This window comes from Piliocolobus tephrosceles, chromosome 1 (assembly GCF_002776525.5).
Source record: "Piliocolobus tephrosceles isolate RC106 chromosome 1, ASM277652v3, whole genome shotgun sequence".
NCBI classification, from domain to species: domain Eukaryota; kingdom Metazoa; phylum Chordata; class Mammalia; order Primates; family Cercopithecidae; genus Piliocolobus; species Piliocolobus tephrosceles.
In genome coordinates, this window is record NC_045434.1 from 104,044,070 (window position 1) to 104,064,095 (window position 20,026).

Consider the following 20,026-nt stretch of genomic DNA (forward strand, 5'->3'; position numbering starts at 1 on the left):
TTTTTTTTTTTTTTGAGACGGAGTCTCGCTCTGTCGCCCAGGCTGGAATGCAGTGGCCGGATCTCAGCTCACTGCAAGCTCTGCCTCCCGGGTTCCCGCCATTCTCCTGCCTCAGCCTCCCAAGCAGCTGGGACTATAGGCGCCTGCCACCTCGCCCGGCTAGTTTTTTGTATTTTTTAGTAGAGACGGGGTTTCACCGTGTTAACCAGGATGGTCTCGAACTCCTGACCTCGTGATCCGCCCGTCTCGACCTCCCAAAGTGCTGGGATTACGGGCTTGAGCCACCGCGCCCGGCCTGATTTCCATTCTTTCATCACTTCCTCAGAACTTCCCTGACTAGCTCCAATCCTGTTATAAGCCCTCCTGCACGGTCCTCTCTTGTAGCACTCACTCAGCATCATGGCTGCTTCACAGCCACACGGGGTTATTTGATTAATGCCTGTCTCCCTTAGATGCTAAGCCTTAGGAGGACAGGATAGTTTTTCAGTTTTGCTTGCTTTTGTATTTCCAGTGCCCAGCAGTGCCTGGCATATAGAAAGTGTTCAATATACATTTCTGAATTACTGTATGAATAAGCAAGAAAATAGTCTCATCCTTCCTTTCTTATGTAGTCTCTACCTATTAATACACTTGGATTTAGCTATGGAATCTGGGAAAAAAGAACTCAAGATAGTAAAAACATTGTGTAGCTGCCTATCTGTCTCCCCTTTTCCCTCCCTGGGGGTTAGGCTAGGTTTTGCTTTTTTTTTTTCGCTTTCTCCATATCTATATCTATCTCCTAACTACTGACTTCTGTGGTACTTTGTACTATAAATGACCTTGGTTTCATTTTTAGTTATGAAAACATTTTAGTCTAGGTCATATGCCTAGGAATTCTGAATTTCTATTATAATTATCTTTGTGCCTACGGATGTGCTTTTAAATTTTTCCTGCCCTTTTCCTAAGGCTAAATGCTATATAACAAACAGCAGTACAATTTCCCACTTTGGAAACCTAATTCTTTCAAGGTATTATAGTCGATAGCGAAATTTCAGACAACCAGAGGCCACACTGAGCACTGGTGTCTCCATGCTTATCCTATTAGTGCAGGAGAATCTGGCTTCACCTTTGAGCCCTCCTAAAAGCCATTTCATTGAGCAAAAGACAATCAGAGCAAAGAAACAACTCAGTGTTCATGAATTGCCATGCTAAATCACTCACAGGATTGCTAGAGAAATAAGTCACCTCCCATAAAGAGAATTTTTTTTTTTTTTTTTTTTTTTTGAGACAGAGCCTCCCTCTGTGGCCCAGGCTGGAGTGCAGTGGTGTGATCTCAGCTCACTGCAACCTCCACCTCCTGGATTCAAGTGATTCTTCTGCCTCAGCCTCCCAGGTAGCTGCGATTACAGATGCCCAGCATCACGCCTGGCTAACTTTTGTATTTTTAGTAGAGATGGTTTTGCCATGTTGGCCAGGCTGGTCTCAAACTCCTGGCCTTAAGTGATCTGTCTGCCTTGGCCTCCCAAATGCTGGGATTACAGCTGTGAGACACTGCAGTGGGCCTGCAATGGGAGTCACTGATGAGGTTGTTTAAGGGCCCAGGACTCTGCCCAGCTGTGGCATGCACAATACTCCTATTTGATCAACATGGGTAAGGCAAAGTCAAACTACAAACCTTCCATGAAGTCAGTTCTGTCGAGTAAGAAATACCTTATAAATCTGGTGCTCAGGAATGTTACACTTTGGTGACAGACGTTCACCATCTGGCTCTCAGCTGCACCCGTGCTGCTGCTGGTTCTCTTATTCCCAGACCTTGTCCCACAGCAATAACACTAGCACTTGTGTGGCCCTTCATGGTTTTCAAAGCATTTATTACCTTATATCATCCATGACCAAATCAGGTGCAACAGGCAGATGTAAAAAGCAAATCCAGCAGCAGTAGTATGACATGAAGGAAGGCTGGTTGACACAGGCAGGACTCAGTGTGACACTTCAGTTAGACCGCTATGTTGTGGAATGCTGTCCATCGCTAGAAGGTACAATGACCCACCCTGTCATACCTAGACTTTAAGAAACTGATTTACACTAAAATGAATATGAGCCTGAGATAGGATATATTAATACCAGAATGCCACTTCTGTTAATTCATGAGACATTTCCATCCCAGCCCTAGGATTTAAGAATGCATGTTTGGTATATTCCATCCCATTAAGGCAGTGGTTCCATTTTTTTCTGCATCCACATCAAATCAATAGCATCTTACGGCTATGTTCTCATGAGAACACCTACCCAAGACATAACTAGGTTGCTTTGCTTGCGTACAATAACAAGGGAAATTAGAGAAGCTGTTTTAAAATACCAGGAGGCATCCACCTTGCAGTAGACTACTTGTCAATGGCCTCAATATCTGAAGATTATAGGTTACAATCCCTGCATCCCTCTCCAAACTAACAGCCAGAATGCTTGAACCTGAAAGAATTCCTCTCCCCTAAACAGCGCTTGCCTGGAGACTGACAATGTTCATTCAACACCTTCTAGTTGACATTACTGATCTATCTGGTCAAACATGTTACAGTATATATATTTGCTATGATATTCCCAGTGGAGCATGAGATACACGATAATCCACACATTTTACAGATGAAAGGATTGAGATGTCCAAGGAATCTGCAACTTGCCTAATTTCAATCAGCAAATGGCAGAGCCAGGTTTGTACATTCTTGCTGGCCTGGGAGCCACTGCTTCTCAAGTGACTCAATCTTTACCTTGGTGTGTCAATCTTATAGCAGAACTTCAAAAAGGCAATATTACTTCCTTTGCTTCTTATCAGAAACCTTGTTGCTGCTAAGTTCTGAAAACTGCCCGCCTTACAAATGAGGAAATCACAATGTAGAGAAAGTGAGGATTGATTGATTGATTGATTGACTGATTGATTTTGAGATGGAGTCTCACTCTGTCGCCAGGCTGGAACGCAGTGGCGCAATCTCAGCTCACTGCAACCTCCGCCTCCCAGGTTCAAGCGATTCTCCTGCCTCATCCTCCCCAGTAGCTGGAACTACAGGCATGTGCCACCACGCCCAGCTAATTTTTGTATTTTTAGTAGAGACAGGGTTTCACCATGTTGGCTAGGATGGTCTTGATATCTTGACCTCATGATCCGCCTGCCTCGGCCTTCCAAAGTGCTGGGATGACAGGCATGAGCCACTGCATTTGGCCAATTTTTTTCAACGTTAACACACCCAGCTAAGATGAACCTAGAACTAGAGTCAAGTCTCAGTTCTAGACTAGAATTCTTCCAACCAGGCCATTGTCTTTACCTTTGTAAGCCTTTAGATGTTGTCCTTATATAAAACCTCTGCTTGAACAGGCTCCGAATGCCTCAGTCCACACTGTGACTGGGTTAACATAGGCTCTTGTTTCCCAACTCAAGGGAGAGAAATGTTTCTATGTAAGAAGAACTGTGATTCTTTCTAGCAGAAATTAGCAGAGTAAGTGTTTTTGGAATAATTGCTAATGAGAAGAAGGAAATCTGAATAGTTTCCTGAAGTATAAAATCTCAGGTGTTTGTATTAGGATACAAACTGCTATATAAACAACACAAAAATCTCAGTAGCTTAAAAAAAAAGATTCCTTGATCATGTCATAGTCCAGGGTAGGTGAGCTGGTGCGAGGGGGGAAGTGCACATGGGGAAGCCATCCCGGGACTGAGGCTTTACTAGTCTAATAGAAGGGCTGATGGCCAAAAACTAGGCTAAGAACTGCTGAGCTAGTGGCTTCACCTTCCCTAGGGCCTTGTAATCTTCCATCAGTTCCTTTGCATCCCATAGGCTGAGGAGGGAAGAAACAGCATGAATGATCTTTTGAAAAGTGGTAGACGGCAGCCTAGAAGTGACTTACATCACTTCTCTCCACAGTCCATTGATATGGACCCCGTCAAACTGCAGCCAAGATGGAAATACAGTCTCTCTGGGTGCCCGGGAGGAAAAGGAAATGGGTTTGATGAACACATACAATTTATTAGATTGTACCAAATACTAAATGAAACAATGATACTAAATGCTACAAATACTGTAAATTTGTAAAAATACAAATACTATTAAAAATGACACAAATATATACAAATACTACATATAATAGAAATGATATAACAGAAATACTAAATGATACAATGAACCAAATGATACAAATACTAAATGATATGGTGATAACCAATATTAAATGACTAAGTGATATACAACACTAAATGATACAGTGATGCAAACACTAAAAATGATACACTGACACTAAACAATACAATGATACAGATACTCAACATCTGCACAAATGTACAAAGCATCTCCTTGACCTTCAGTCTGAGAGGAAGAACTGCCTACACTGAGAGAACTGCCGAGATGGCTGGTTGCAGGGTGGCTGCAGGGATCGACTCTGCTCCACCCACAGAAAGATGGTTACAGGAGCAACATCATTGGCAAGAAGAGATGAAGAGATAGGATGGAGCCTGTGTTAGAGAAGGTAGTAACAGTGGTTCTCCCATCATCAGCTAAGAAGAGATAGGCAACACAGAACTTTTTCAGCTTTTTTCTTTTTTCCTTTTTTTTGAGACAGGGTCTCACTATATTACCCAGGCTGGGATACAGTGGTACAATCACAGTTCACTGCAGCCTCAACCTCCTGGGCTCCAGAAATCCTCCTGCCTCAGCCTCCCAAGTAGCTAGCACTACAGGTGTGCTCTACCACGCCTAGCTCATTTATTTATTCTTCATAGAGATGGGGTCTTACTGTGTTGCCCAGACTGGTCTTGAACTACTGGCTTTAAGCCATCCTCCTGCCTTGGCCTCCCAAAGTGTTGGGATTACAGGCATGAGCCACCACACCTGGCCCGCTTTTTGAACTTTACTGAAGCTTATGTACAATTCTGCCAGAGTTGTTTTCCAAAATCATCCAAATCTACAATATTTTCTTTTATCTAAAAAAATCAAATGGTTTCCATATCACTCATTAAATAAATTGATGTATTAACATAATTGGTTAACTAATTGGTTAACATAACTCCTCCTCAATTCTGGGGATAAGATTATGCCTCATTTTGAGGAAGGTGAAAGGCTTGATGGTGAAATTGAAATGCAAAGAACAGAGTTCAAGGCTCATGATTAGGTTGTTATTCCCAGATCCTAATACAAACCAGCAATGGTGCTATTCTGAGCCCTTATCCACGGGAGGTTAGATGCCAAAAAGGACTCTGAGGTCAGCCAAGGTGAGCTTGGTGACAGATTCTCCAGACCCTGATAGAACTTGTTTGGCCAAATCTTTCTTTTTTTCTTGGAGCTGTAAGATCTTTTCTTCTACTGTTCCCTCACAAACAAATCTAAAAAACAAAAACAAAAAAAATAAGCAAACTATCAAAAACCCAAAGCAGCACATCTAATAATACATTCAAACTTTTATTATGCTTCAGTTTTTAATGAGATTTCTTCCTTTAAGTCTTCTTAGGTCCAGTTAAGAACCCTGTTTGAGGGATCCAAACAATCTTGACTAGATATATGTCCCTTTGAAAGGATGTGACTCACACTGACATTCTAATACTTTCTGAAGCTAAGGTAATTGAAAAAACTCAGAATAAGCAAAAGATATCCCAATCCAAAAAAGTATAGAGATCCAGCTTTCACCTGAAAAGTTCTACCTTGGTAAGTCCATAAGGCCTCAAAGGTTATCAAATTTCTGCTAGTTTAAGTAGAGTATCTATTTTTTAGTGAATTCACACTAAAAACAGGGTTTTCAAACCAAGTAAATGGCACTGTTGTCATTCATTCATTCATTCACTCATTCAAAAGTATTGATTAAGCACTCACTACACTATGCTAGGTGTGGGGATGGAGAGATGAATACAGTCTTTCTCTGAAGCAGGACACAAGCGAGACAAACATGAAAATAAACAACAGTAATATGACCTGGTAAGTGCTATAATGGAAGTATGTGCCGTGTGCAAAAGGAAGAAAACGAAATGTGTCCAGAGTAGTCAGGGAAGGTTCCATTAAAGAGTTAACTCTTAATATGAGACTTGTATGATGGGCAAGGGTTTGCCAGAGAGAGCAGTGAGGAGAGCACCCCAGGGAATGGGAACATGTGCAAAACCATGGCTGAGTTTCAGAGCATGGTGTATTGGAGGAAGTTCACATTCACCATGTTGTCCACAATGGCAAAGGCTCAAGAGGCTGGCAGGGCCAGATCACGGGTCGCCGTGTATGTCATGCTAAGACATTTTGATTTGATCCTGTAGTAGATGAGAGCTACCGAAGAATATGAGAAGTGGATGACACAATCAGACTGATTAGTTAGGAAGAGCCCTTTGGTGGTGATGCAGAGGACAGAATTCAGCGGAGTGGGAAGGGGGGACCTGGCAGTGGGCATGGGAAGGAGGAAATGGTTATCAGAAACATTTAGAAAATACAACTAAAGGACTTGGTACATGGAAAAGCGAGAAAGGTAGGAGTCTAGTTTCTGGCTAGATATAATTAGATAAAGAGTGATACTATTCACAAAGACAGTGACTACAGAAGAATAGCAGATCTGAGGTAATAGGAAGAGAAAATCAATTTCGATTTGTAATATTTGAATACCTGAAACATGTTATTATACTTGCTACATAGTGGGTGCTCAAAAGGTATGTTTTATGGGCTGAATGCTCAAATGAACAATGAATAAAAGAAGGAATAACAGATGAGTATGTGGACACTCGGATTCAGATATTTAGCAGGGACTGCGATAGATCTGAAGTTTAGGAGACCTTGGAACTAAAGATACGGATTTTGAACTTACTGGAGTGCATGGAATTTGTAAAGGAAGGAATTTGTACAGAATGAGCAGAGAAGAGAGCATAGAAGACTGTCATAATCACTGTATTTGGCAAAGTCTGGAAGTCATTGGTGCCCTTTACCAAGAGCAATTTCAGTGCAGCAACAGGAGTAAACACCAGTTTGCAAAGGTTGAGGAATGAATGGGAAGTAATCAAGTAAAAACAGGCAGTGATTCCTAATTCTTCAGGAAACCTGGTCATGAAAAGGAAGGCGAAAAACAGGGCCATTGTGAGAAGGGATTGGCAGCATTAAGGCAGGTTTTGTTGTTTTTAAAGACAAGGGGGTCCAAAATAGAGGACATTTTGCAAAATAACTGGCTCATGCTCATCAAAATGTCAATGTCATAAAACACAAAGACTGGGGTACTGTTCCAGATCAAAGGAGACAAACTTATGACAACTGCATGCTACCAGAATCTGGGATTCTTTTTTGCTGTGAAGGACATCACTGGGACAAGTGAGATTAAAAAAGATCTGTAGATCAGATAATAGTGTTTTGTTAATTTTAATAACCTGATTTTGATCATTTTATTGGGGTTATGTAAGAGAATTCCCTTAATTTTAAGAAATGTACACTTAAGGCTGGGCGCGGTGGCTCAAGCCTGTAATCCCAGCACTTTGGGAGGCCGAGACGGGCGGATCATGAGGTCAGGAGGTCGAGACCATCCTGGCAAACACAGTGAAACCCCGTCTCTACTAAAAAAAATACAAAAAAAACTAGCCAGGCGAGGTGGCGGGCGCCTGTTAGTCCCAGCTACTCGGGAGGCTGAGGCAGGAGAATGGCGTAAATCCAGGAGGCGGAGCTTGCAGCCAGCTGAGATCCGGCCACTGCACTCCAGCCTGGATGACAGAGCAAGACTCCGTCTCAAAAAAAAAAAAAAAAAAGTACACTTAAGTACTTAGGGACAAAGGAGCATCAGGTCTACAACTTGTTCTCAAGTGGTCCAGAAAAATGTTTCTACCCACATGCACACATAATATATGGGAACTTTTTGGTACTATTCTTGTACCTTTTCCGTGTGTCTGAAATTATGTCAAAATAAAAGTTAAAAAGAAAAATAAAAGAGAGGAGCGTCCTTTCATGGACTGCCCTCACCATATACACAGACTTGCTCTTCTTTTGCAGTGACCAACTTCAAGCTTACCCCAAATTGCTCGTTTTTTTCCTGACTGTGGTTTGCCTGAGGGTATGCCTCAGGAGCATCATTAGTAAAGTCATCACCAAATACTTTAAATTCTATTAAGACACTACCTAACAAAGAAAGACTTTCACAAAGTACAAGTTGAGAAGGGTCCTGGGTCCTGGGGACCATTACTTACCTGTGTATGACAACATCTTTCTGCTGCCCTACTCGGTAAATTCGGTCACAAGCTTGATCCTCAAGTGACGGATTCCTGTTAGAAGACAGGTAAAGCTCAAAGGAACCGACATACTAGATCAGAAGTGGCAAACTATGGACCATGGGCCAAATCTAGTCCATAGCTTGTTTTTGTAGCTAAAAATTATTGTTACATTTTTAAACGGATTTAAGAAAAGAAAGCATGCAAAACAAAACACACTCATCATGTGACAGAGACCTATGTGGCCTGAAAAGCCTCAAAGAAAAAAAAATCTGTCGACCCCTGTCCTAGGTTATACTGGCCTAAGACAAGCTGGTGCCAGATACCTTCTTGGCTAGTTTCTAGTGAGAAACTAGGGTCAGAGTGTTAATAATAGCTCTTATCGCTATCATCAGTTGACAACTCTAAGTAAGAGATGAAACCAAAACTCAGGTCTGGTCTCTAGGTAGCTAGATGTCCTTGGGCAAGTTCTTTAACCTCAGCCCTCCAGGCTTCAGATTGCTACTTGGAACCTGAAGGGCCAGCTAATGATCTTGAATAGCTACCTTTTTCAACTTTAATATTCTGTGATTCAATGAAGGAGACTTAATTTGTTTCCTTCTTTATTGATTCCCATTGTAACTCCAAATTAGTTTCTCAGCTTACCTCTTTAAAATCTTGGATAACATTTCTCTATCTCAGGAAAAAAAAAAAAGCATGATTCCTAGTATGTTTTTCTCACTCACGTGTATAGAGGAGTCCCAAGTAAGAACTAAACCCATTCTCCTGGAAGATGATAACAGGTTGACCTATTTGTACCAATCTGGGCTGTCTGGAGAACTAGACCAATGACAATCCCCAGCAACAGTGCCTGGTGTAGCAATCCTTGATTGGCATAACCGGAAAACCAGAAACTGGTACTAATGATGAGATTTTCTGTTAGCAACACACTAACTCATTCATTTTGTGGCCACGAAAGATGTGGTTGTACTCCTGGTATTAACACTACATACATGAATCTAAGGGTGAGGTATTAAGTATATTTCTAACATAACTAGAAAATCCCTATTCCTTTTCTTTTTGGAGTAATGCTTCTTCCTCTTTTTGAGGGTTGAAATTTCCTTGGACCCCAACAAGTATGCCTGGAATACAGTATTCTGGAGAAGAGGTAAAAATGAGCAACGTTAACTATTAGCCATGAGGAAAAGCTATGCTCCTAGTTTCCATGGAAACAGATGTTAGATTAACAATAACATGAATGAACTATTTTGAGTAGTCATTTGAAGGCTTGCTAGCTCAGGAATTCAGGGGAGTCAACTAGCCCTCTACCCTGCTTAGATCTGTATCTATAGACAGATACAAAGCAAGGCATCGCCGCAATATGAACACAGCAATCAACATAGGAAGTCAGTTCCTGCTGCCCCTGTAGCCCACTGGCCTCCTTGCTGTGCTGTGACAACTCAGGACAAATCCGGAATCATTACCAGTGCATGTCCAAAAGAAAGAGATGGTTTCCTCCAGTCAGGTTTAGACCAACACCTCCGGCCAAGAGAGAGATTAGCATTACCTTCAAAAGGAAACACAACATTAACTTTAAACGGACTTGGTCTCGTAACACATCTTGGTCTCAGGTTTAAGTCCAAGATCAATACAGATAAGCCCCGTGTTCCTATCAAATTTCCTTCTGCTGTTATAATTTTTTTTAAACATTATTATGCTACCTCCCATGTCTCACTTTTGAGAAAATTTCTCACATCACATTTTGTGTGTGAGTCAACCTCAAAAAATTAACTGAATGCCTGCCAAAATATGCAAATACTGTAATTTAGAACCCTGGGGATGGTCAGCTCAATAAACTTTCAATTAACCAGATTATGTTTATTTCATCAGTCCCTACCCCTCCATTGCTACAATAATTCTCCTGCCTATCATTCTACTAATGCTTTCCAAATCCTTATTATCTATAATTAGATGCCTGTGTTCTTTCATTTCCTTCCGTATTTCCTCATCCCAAAACCCCACCTATCCTTCAAAGCTTGCCTCCTCTACAAAGATTCCCCTCATCCTAACCAGCTCTGCTCTTAATTTCCTTTTAGTCCTCCTATTTTATTCTTTTTTTTTTGAGACGGAGTCTCAACCTGTTGCACAGGCTGGAGTCCAGTGGCCGGATCTCAGCTCACTGCAAGCTCCGCCTCCCGGGTTTATGCCATTCTCCCGCCTCAGCCTCCCGAGTAGCTGGGACTACAGGTGCCCGCCACCTTGCCCGGCTAGTTTTTTGTATTTTTTAGTAGAGACGGGGTTTCACCGTGTTAGCCAGGATGGTCTTGATCTCCTGACCTCGTGATCCACCCGTCTCAGCCTCCCAAAGTGCTGGGATTACAGGCTTGAGCCACTGTGCCCGGCCTATTTTATTCTTTTTAGAATATTTGTGCTCTTTAAAAGTACCCCAATACATGTCTAATAAATTCTAAACACTTGGAGGAATCAAGGCTGTAAATATTTTTAAGTTGCCATATTAGAATTCTCTTTGTATGGCTGGGCACAGTGGCTTATGCCTGTAATCCCAGCACTTTGGGAGGCCAAGCCAGGTGGATCACTTGAGGTCAGGAGTTCAAGACCAGCCTAGTCAACATGGTGAAACCTCGTCTCTCCTAAAAATACAAAAATTAGCCAGGCGTGGTGGCAGGAGCCTGTAATCCCAGCTACTTGAGAGGCTGAGGCAGGAGAATCACTTGAACCCGGGAGGTGGAGGTTGCGGTGAGCCGAGATAGCACTACTGTAGTCCAGCCTGGGCAACAAGAGTGAAACTCCATCTCAAAAAAACAAAAACAAAAATGAAACAAACAAAAAGAATTCTCTTGTATAACTCAGAACAGTTAATTATGCAGCTCTGATGTGACCTGCTTGTACCTGAGGGCCTCTGGAGTGGTTAAATGCCTCTACCAAGTCCATTCTCTGCTTGGGGTTGACAGAGCCATCAATGGTGGCATAAGTCAGTCCGTGCTTCTTCAGGTGCAATGCTACAACTTTCAGCATGTTGGTCCACTGAGAGACAATTACACTGGAAAGAAAAATAAAATAAAAAATACCCTAACATAGATTACACAGACTTATCTGCAGGGCTTTAATGCCCCCATCATTCTTAAGATTGGCTATCAAATGTTGACAAGGAAAGGGCTGCTGCCGCCTAAGAGAGAAGGCATACATTTAGGTCATGTCTGAAGATTGTAATGCTTCTAGTTATTTCTAGATAATTTCTACAATTTATTTAGTGCTAAATGAAGTCAGAAAAAAGTGGTAGCTAGACTAAAGTGATGACTCCAGCCTTCTTTTATTTGGGGGCCTAGTGCTCATCCAGAAATCTGTGGTCCTGCACAAAATGGACACTGACAACCCTTCCTGTGCCAGCCAGAACAACAGGCTACTAAGGCTCCTCCCTGCCCCCACGCTGTCTTAATTAGAGTTCTAAATTTTTATATTGAATTATTTCACATATACAAATGCAGGTGTACAGCACATATGTCAAGTATAGCAAATGACAAAATGAAACTCCTTGTATCCAAGTACCCAGCTTAAGAACATTATCAGCATTGCTGGAGCCTGCTCACTCCCTTGCTTTTCTTTATATGCTTTTCTACTTTTAAACTCTTCTTCAGATGCTTAGCTTACCCTGATCCTGTAGGGATGTCCTTTTCAATTTGCACCACAAATATTTTAATTAGAAATCATAGGGAATGTGTGTTATAACCTCAGTGCTTTCTGCTGAGCATGACTCACAGTCCTTGATTTATAACTCTCGGCAATATCAAATTTTCTCACATAATTATGACCAATACTAGGATGATGAGAAAACGCAGTTACCTCTTTTGGGACGCTGAATTTCTTTGAATTGCCTCCAATTCTGCCAACAGAGATGAAATCTGGGAAAAGGTTACATCAACATTGTATGTTTAAGCAATTCACTTTTCTCCATCTCCTCTCACCTGCTGTGCGAAGCAGTCTCCTAGATGGCGTCTGTGCTCTGGCCTCACCTGTCTCTATTCCACCCTCCTCTCTGTAGCCAGAAACCTCTTTCTAAAATGTGAGCTTGTCACTTAGCTAAAGCCCTTCCATAGCTTCCCACTGAGGATAAAGGCCAAGCTCCTCAAGGCAGCTTGTCGGATCCTTGCTGCTCCAGCCTCTGCTTCTCTGGGTTCGTTTCTCACTATGCCCTCCTCCAACAACACAGCAATCACACCAAAATTCTTCCCATAAATCACACTTTGGCTATCTTATCCATTCTGTTCCCTCTGCCTAGAACACCCTTTTGTGTCAGTGGAGGTCCTCCCAACCCCCAAAGTATGGGTTAGATGCCTACTGCCCATGTACTATCATAGCACCTTTTGTTTCTATTATCACAGTCCTTGTCATACTATATATTAGTTGCTTATTATCTCTTGCTTCCAGGACTTGAGACACTCCAAGGAGGCAAATATTAGGAAAGTACCTTCTCTGTTTCGGCCATGTGTGAGGGGCTGTGAGTACACACATGGCCAAAACAGAGAAGGTACTCTCTTAATGCTGGCTGAAGAAGAAAGTGAAAGAGTTTTACCCACTTTACGGCCTGTACCAAATGTTGTTGAAAAGGACCTCTCCAGACAGAGGAACAATTGTTAAAGCTTCCGAACAGGCTCCCTGGATATTCCCCAAGAACCCTTAGGGTGCATTTGAGTCCACAGGGGAGCTGGCAGTAAGAACGCATGGGGCATGACTTTGGAGTGCAGCTGTATTAATTCTTCCCAGCTGCTCATGTGAAAAACCTTTCAAAAGCCTCTAAGGGCCCCAGAGTTCACCCCCAGAATGCTGGAGAAGGAAGAAAACTGGACTGTAAATCAATCAGGAGATATATATACAGAAGTTCTTCCTCTGTCCTCGTATGGCTGAACCTCTTTGAGACTCAGATTCCTTATCAGTGAAAAGAAGGACTTAGGCCAGATAAATTCTGAGGTGCTCTGAGCTCCCACATTCTAGGATGTCGTTACAGTGGTCACCACATGGGGCTGCTTTCCAATCTTAACATTCTGGTGCCTAGGCAGGAAGTGAGTCACAGAACTGTACAATTCAAATCAGCAGAAAGAAAAGCAGGTACATCTGTTATTTAGTTAACAATAGAACAGAGACACTGATGTGCCTGGTGTCTTGGCAACTTGAGACTGTGGAAGGGCGCTGTGACTCCCACATGAAAAAGCTGGCCATGGTGTTTTGAGAAAGCTGCAGCAGGAGGGCTGGATTTCTGGCCCATGAGCCAGGGTCAAATTCCAGTAAGAAGCCTCCTTCCCTACTTGAAACAACCTTATGTGGTTTGAACTATTAATGGACATATGTTAAGAAAACTTGTTGATAAATATTGCCTGCATTTAATTAAACAAAGAACACAAATGATTAGGAATATAAGTTTTAGCCCAGTAGCTCACTCTGAAGGCACTAGCATGTGTGTTCTGGCCACATGGGATGCTCTTCTTACGTTTCTCTCAGTTATTAGTGGTAAAGACCTAGGTAAATGTTTTAAAATATTAATTAAAAGACAGCATTTCTTTTAAAAAATAATGCCGTTCCCCTGGAAGTGACCTCCTTTCTAGTTATTAATACACTTTTTCAAGAAAAGCCTTTGAAGAGAGGTTGAGCCCAAGAATGGCAGCTTGAGATGCTGAGAGAGAAACAAGCCCGACTTTCAAGACAGGCAGGATGATGCAGCACATTTCAAGCCAGCAGATAGGCAGGACTCAGGTTACGGCATATGTCAGCCCTCCTCCAGCAGAATGTTTCTGCCTTAAAAAGCTCTGATGAAAACAGAGCAGAATGACTAATGAAGATAGAAGGCTATGTAGGAAACACTACTCACATATGGAAGTCTTTCAAAGTCGGAGCAATTGGCACTCACATGTACGACACAGTCTCTAGAGTGAAGCCTTTGTTTTCCTTTTAAGCTTTCTCTAAACAAATGCTCACTTGCACAGGCCCCGTCCCTAGCACAAACCTGGCAAGCTCCCCAGTGACCCACCACAGAAAACCTGCTTCAGTGCAATGCTGGGGCTGTCCCAAATTGCTCTCTGAAAGCCCCCTATGTAGTAAGGCTTTAGTGTTATCTGTGAAATAAATGAAGCTTTAAGACTGGAAGGAGAATCCGATCAGCTAGAATCTAATGGCTCTAGCTCTGCTGGCAAATGGCTGTTCCCACTTGGACAAATGAGGTGCTGTCACACAGGAAAATGTGTGAGGAATCAACGTTTCTCTACTACTATAGAGGAGACAAAAAGTACCTTGGTGCTCTCTCGCATGTCTTCAAAAAGTTCCATCTTGAAGAAGGTGCCGTTAAGGGAAACAGTGGAAGACGGCTCTGAGTCGCGGAGTTCTGACAAGGTCAGAGCACTGAGCTGTTCTTCCAGGGAAAGGACAAGACCTTCACCCTTCAGTTCCATTGGATCCAGGGCCTGAACAAATAAAAAAGGACAGGAGAGGTTGGAAGTCAAGGCAGCAAACCTTGTTACTTGTTGATGATGTTCTGATAGTTTAACACTTCACAGACAAAATGTCTTGCAATTTGTCATCAGTAACTCCTCAAGACACCTTGATTAAAGTGTGATCTTGCAAGTTTTTTCACCAGATTAAAGATAAACCCAATGATGGAACTTTTTAAAGATTTGCCAGGCAGATGACATAATCATTCTATTTTTCCAAGCTAGAATATAGTTAGTTGAGATATTGATAATCAGAAAACATTACAGCTCCTGAAATGAAAAAAATACTCCTCTTAATTTTGGATGTGCCTCTATCCAATGTAGAGGCAACTTTTCAGTTTCTATAGCTATCTGAGTTTTTATAACTGGAACCCAAAACTCCAATACTGCCTGAAAGCAGAAAACCCCAAGAACTAAATTAGCTTTATAACATTCTGAAGTACAAGAGCATTCACAAAAGGCTTCTTTTTAAACAAAATGTCATTTTCCTTTCTTAAACAGTTAATTTAAAACAAAATAAACAATAGAAATACACTATTCTTGATGCCATAGGAATTATCAAGATTAATATGAAATAAAGCAAAATAAATAAGCCCCCTTTTCTCCAACCCACCAAAAAAACAAAAATAGAAAAACCAACACAGCATTTCCTTTGATCAAGCAGACTGGATTCCAGTTGGAGGAGAGTGAAATTGACTTCTCAATGGCCCCTCTGGAGCACTATATGACAGCAGGCTGAGGGCTTTTCTTACCGACTTCAGTAAAGAAAGATGACAGCAACACTGGCGGAGTCTCAGCAACTGGGACAGTATGTGGACGGTGCTGGATCTTGGTGAGTCTGCTGCCTCAGGGTGTCTAGGCTCCTCGGACCCAAACTCCAGTGCCACTTCCAAGAAGGAAGACAAGCCACAGGATGGTAGAGGATTTAAAAGAGAAATACAGAGAGAGCTGGGAACTACATGGGGCTACTTTAACCGTGTTTGATCTCAGACTCAATAATATAGTTATCACTCACTTCCATACCAATTAGGCCAAACGAAATACCGGTTTTCCTTATAGAACTACCTGCCTTTTAATAAAGCAGATTTAGGAAACAATTAAAAAGAAGTTAAATAAACACCAGATCTCATGTTTGCAGATCAGTAGATTTTACTCTGGTTTGAGGGTCTTAGTTAAGGTCAAATCTCTGAAACCAAGGATTCATAACCTCACATTTCTGTGTTTTACTGAATCCAAATCCCCATTATCATCAGTCGTATGTATTTATGAGAGTTCTACAGCTTACCTCTATTGAATGGATTATTAGGGCTTCTTCCAGATTGGTTGCCTCTACTTTCATGCCTTTTTAGATAGGACTGCAGAGCTGACCTGCCTCAGATTAAAAAGAAAAAAAAAATGTAGGTATAATGGTCACTAAGACTGCTTAACTGTGCCTGCAGTGAGATCTTGACAAATTATATAAGTGGACTTGTTAAATGATGCCAAGCTCATAAGAAGTAATGACCAAAGGTAACGCAAGAGTTACTTTAAAAAACTAATCTTTTTAAAAAAATAAGCTAATAAATATAAGGTGTAAGCCGGGCGCAGTAGCTCAAGCCTGTAATCCCAGCACTTTGGGAGGCCGAGAAGGGCGGATCACAAGGTCAGGAGATCGAGACCATCCTGGCTAAAACAGTGAAACCCTGTCTCTACTAAAAAATACAAAAGAAAACTAGCCGGGCGAGGTGGTGGGCGCCTGTAGTCCCAGCTACTCGGGAGGCTGAGGCAGGAGAATGGCGTAAACCCGGGAGGCGGATCTTGCAGTGAGCTGAGATCCGGCCACTGCACTCCAGGCTGGGTGACAGAGCGAGACTCCATCTCAAAAAAAAAAAAAAAAAAAATATATATATATATATAAGGTGTAAAAAAAGAAAAATATATTTACATTAGAAATGTAAATGAGAGGTACCAAATAGGAGACAGTAAATCCGGAATTCAGGGAAGGATAAGAGTTCAAGAGACAGTGCAAAGAACAGATGACACAAAGGATTAAAATAGTCTCTTTAAAGTTCCAGTGAGATGCTGGATGACAGGTCAAATGTCGAAGAGACATCATCACTCAGTACAGCCCCACGAGGACCAGACAGATTGAGTATATGGTGACCACACCCTATGATGTCTATGCAAAGAAGTCAATGAAGAGTAGATTCAAAATGTTGCCTTCCATATGTGTATGAGACAGAGGTAAGCTGGGGAGGGGAGAAGCAGAAAAATGGAGTTAAAAAAAAAAAAGGAATACAGACATCCAACTAATCAATAATGCCACAAATAAAGTTTGTGGAAATTTGACCTTCAACTCACTCCCAAGAAAAGACAGGAATAAAACAATGTGTGTGAGAAGGTGCTTCTTTAATACACACACCTTGATCTTGCAAAAAACACATTGTAAACCGTCTCTTCATCTTCAGAAAGCTTTAAATGGTGCAACTGAAATTTACGCTGGGGCAGTATCACCTGGAAGAACAAATGAAAAAAAAGCTAGCATGAAGCTATACAAATTACCTGTTACAGAACAAATTCCCCATACTGACACTGCAGATCTAGTCAACTCCTGGAATGCAGCTTCCACCCTTTCTTAAACACAGGACCGCTCCCACATAAAGTATGACTGGATTGCTGTGACACGAGGCAAGGAACTGCAACCCTGGGGCCTCCGCACAGGAGGATGGGAGACTCAGAGGCTCCTGAAGCAAAGCAGATGGCTGTTCAACCCAAGACAAGGACACAGTCATGCTCCTTCCCCGGCCTCCCCCAGGGACAGGTACAAACTTGATTACCAAAGGTCTGCCAGTAGAGTCCAGCTGGTCTTTTGTTCTCCTCAGCAAAAGGCTCTTGGTTAAAATACTTAACCGTTCTCCTCCTTTCTTTGAGCCATTGTCAACCTGACTCCTCCACAGATTGAACTCGTCAAATGGAGAGCAACGGAGAAACCTTTGTTGTTGAGGAAGAAGGGCACAGAATAGGGAAGGAGAAGTCAGGGAGAATGGAATAAAGGTTCAAAGTAAGATATAAGATGAAACACAAATCAGATTTTCTGTTACATCTGTCATCCAATCACTTTAAAAAGTGAATTTCATAGCAAACCTCTGCTGGACACATCAAAAGGATGTAAGTCAATAACAAAACCACATCATAAAAATGTGAGTTTTCCTATTAACAACACCTACGTTGTCACAACAAGACATATAACCAACAGCTAGAATTTGTTCCTCAAGCTACAGGGGCCAAGAAAGAAATTTCACATCCTATTATGGCTGACTCAAATAAAAATAAGTATTTTACTTATTTTTAATTTTTTTCTTTAGAGACTGAGGTCTCACTCTGCCACCTAGGCTGGAGTGCAGTGGCATAATCCTAGCTCACTGCAGCCTTGAACTCCTGGGCTCAAGTGATCCTCCTGCCTCAGCCTCTCGAGCAGCTGGGACCACAGGTGCACACCCCTGTACCTGGCTAATTTTTTTATTTTTTTTTGTAGAGGTGGGGTCTCATTTTACTGCCCTGGCTAATCTTGAACTCCTGGCTTCAAGCCGTCCTCCCACATCAGCCTTCCGAAGTGTGGAGATTACAGGTATGACCCACTGCACTCAGCCAAAAGGAAATATTTTAAAATCAGCATTCTTTTCTGTTTGCTTCAAATAAATTGTAGTGCTGGCCCTAGACCATATGTTTTAAAGCAGAAGTAGCCGAAAACATTCGCTGGACTCAAGAATAATTTAATTCAAGCTGTCCTATATGTTTGCATATTTATAAGGGCTGAATGTAATCAAAGTCCTATATCAACCAATCAACAGCTATTTTCTCATAAATATTTATTTTTTTGCCCTTTAAAGGTTGACAGGCTTGCCATTTCCTAAACCAGATAATCTGGCACATACTAAGGCTTTATTACGAGACATGAAATAATGATGAAGGGACACAGACAGGGGTCATATTTACACAATCACAAGAAGTTACTCACTTCAGCAGTGAATACATATCCAATAAGTTGTTTTGAATGGGGGTTCCAGTGACAGCCCAACGGGCACAGGCTTGTAGCTTACACACAGCTATGGATGTCTGCACTCGGGGATTCTTAACATTGTGAGCTTCATCCAATATGATTCGAGCCCAGGCTATTTGAAGCAAAGGTGTTGAGGTGCCCTGGAAGAATCACAAGTGAAATCCAGCCACAGTATGGGAAAATGTACATGTTCTCAAGGAAACAAGGGGAACTAGCAGCCAAGTATAGAGGACCCACCTTTACCTTTAAATTTGCTTAGAGCAGGTACACTGAAATAAGAATTAAGAAACCCAAGAGTAAAACCTCTCAACTGGTTCAAATAAATAAGTCATTTGAGAGTTTTAGTCTTTGAACATCAGATGCCTAAGAGTAAAATGTTTTCAAATTTGAGTTTTCTTTTATTCTTTAAATCCACACTTAAGCAATGGCTGTAGACCAGGACTATACCAGGCACTGAACCTGCAAATTCGCTCACTCAATAAAATATTTACTAAATTTACTAAAAATTTTCCAAAAGTCTACTTTTAGATGTGAGATGCTAAGCCAGGTAGAAAAAACAGTTCCTACCCTCAAGAGCTCAAAATCTAGCAGGGGAGAAAAACAAGTGTAAAGATAATTACAATATGATGTAGATACAGTAAGTCCCACTGTCTAATTCAACACCTGAAGTGGGAATCTGGCTGCTCTTGACGAGACAGCACCTGACCCATAGAAGATACTCAACGTCTGCTGAAGAAACAAAGTGCTACAACTTATGTAAGCACAAGGAGCTGGCAGAGGCATTCAACCAAATTGGGGGAAGGTGGGAAGGGAGTGATCCAGAAAAGATTCTTGAAGCAGGTTTAAAAAAATTAACCTGGGAGAAGCAGTGGAGGCAAAGCATTTCATTCGGAGGGAGAACAGACACAACACTGTGACAGAGCATGGCGGGATCGGTATGACTGAGCATGAGGTGTCCCGGGGAGGGGCAGGGTGTCAGAGAGATGAGCCACATACAGGTAGGGCAAGATCATAAAGACTCTAATACGGGCCGGGCGCGGTGGCTCAAGCCTGTAATCCCAGCACTTTGGGAGGCCGAGACGGGCGGATCACGAGGTCAGGAGATCGAGACCATCCTGGCTAATATGGTGAAACCCCATCTCTAATAGAAAATACAAAAAACTAGCCGGGCGACGAGGCGGGCGCCTGTAGTCCCAGCTACTCGGGAGGCTGAGACAGGAGAATGGCGTGAACCCGGGAGGTGGAGCTTGCAGTGAGCTGAGATCCGGCCACTGCACTCCAGCCTGGGCGGCAGGGCAAGACTCCGTCTCAAAAAAAAAAAAAAAAAAAAAAAAAAGA

General features: G+C 42.1%; 1 protein-coding gene across 2 annotated transcripts in view; it reads right to left on the reverse strand.

Annotated features, from left to right (window-relative positions):
• Nucleotides 1-5,115: 5,115 nt before the first annotated feature.
• Nucleotides 5,116-20,026, reverse strand: part of TTF2 (transcription termination factor 2) — a 43,302-nt gene continuing 28,391 nt past the window's right edge. For both annotated transcript variants that reach the window (XM_023222761.2, XM_023222760.2), the window contains exons 13-23: nt 18,647-18,828; nt 17,466-17,619; nt 17,051-17,142; nt 15,935-16,017; nt 15,402-15,535; nt 14,452-14,622; nt 12,014-12,072; nt 11,063-11,213; nt 9,637-9,719; nt 8,153-8,227; nt 5,116-5,344 (exon numbers count right to left, since the gene is read on the reverse strand). In XM_023222761.2, coding sequence (XP_023078529.2) covers nt 5,200-5,344; nt 8,153-8,227; nt 9,637-9,719; nt 11,063-11,213; nt 12,014-12,072; nt 14,452-14,622; nt 15,402-15,535; nt 15,935-16,017; nt 17,051-17,142; nt 17,466-17,619; nt 18,647-18,828 — 1,329 coding nt within the window. In that variant the 3' untranslated portion in view covers nt 5,116-5,199. The remainder of the gene's footprint in view (nt 5,345-8,152; nt 8,228-9,636; nt 9,720-11,062; nt 11,214-12,013; nt 12,073-14,451; nt 14,623-15,401; nt 15,536-15,934; nt 16,018-17,050; nt 17,143-17,465; nt 17,620-18,646; nt 18,829-20,026) is intronic.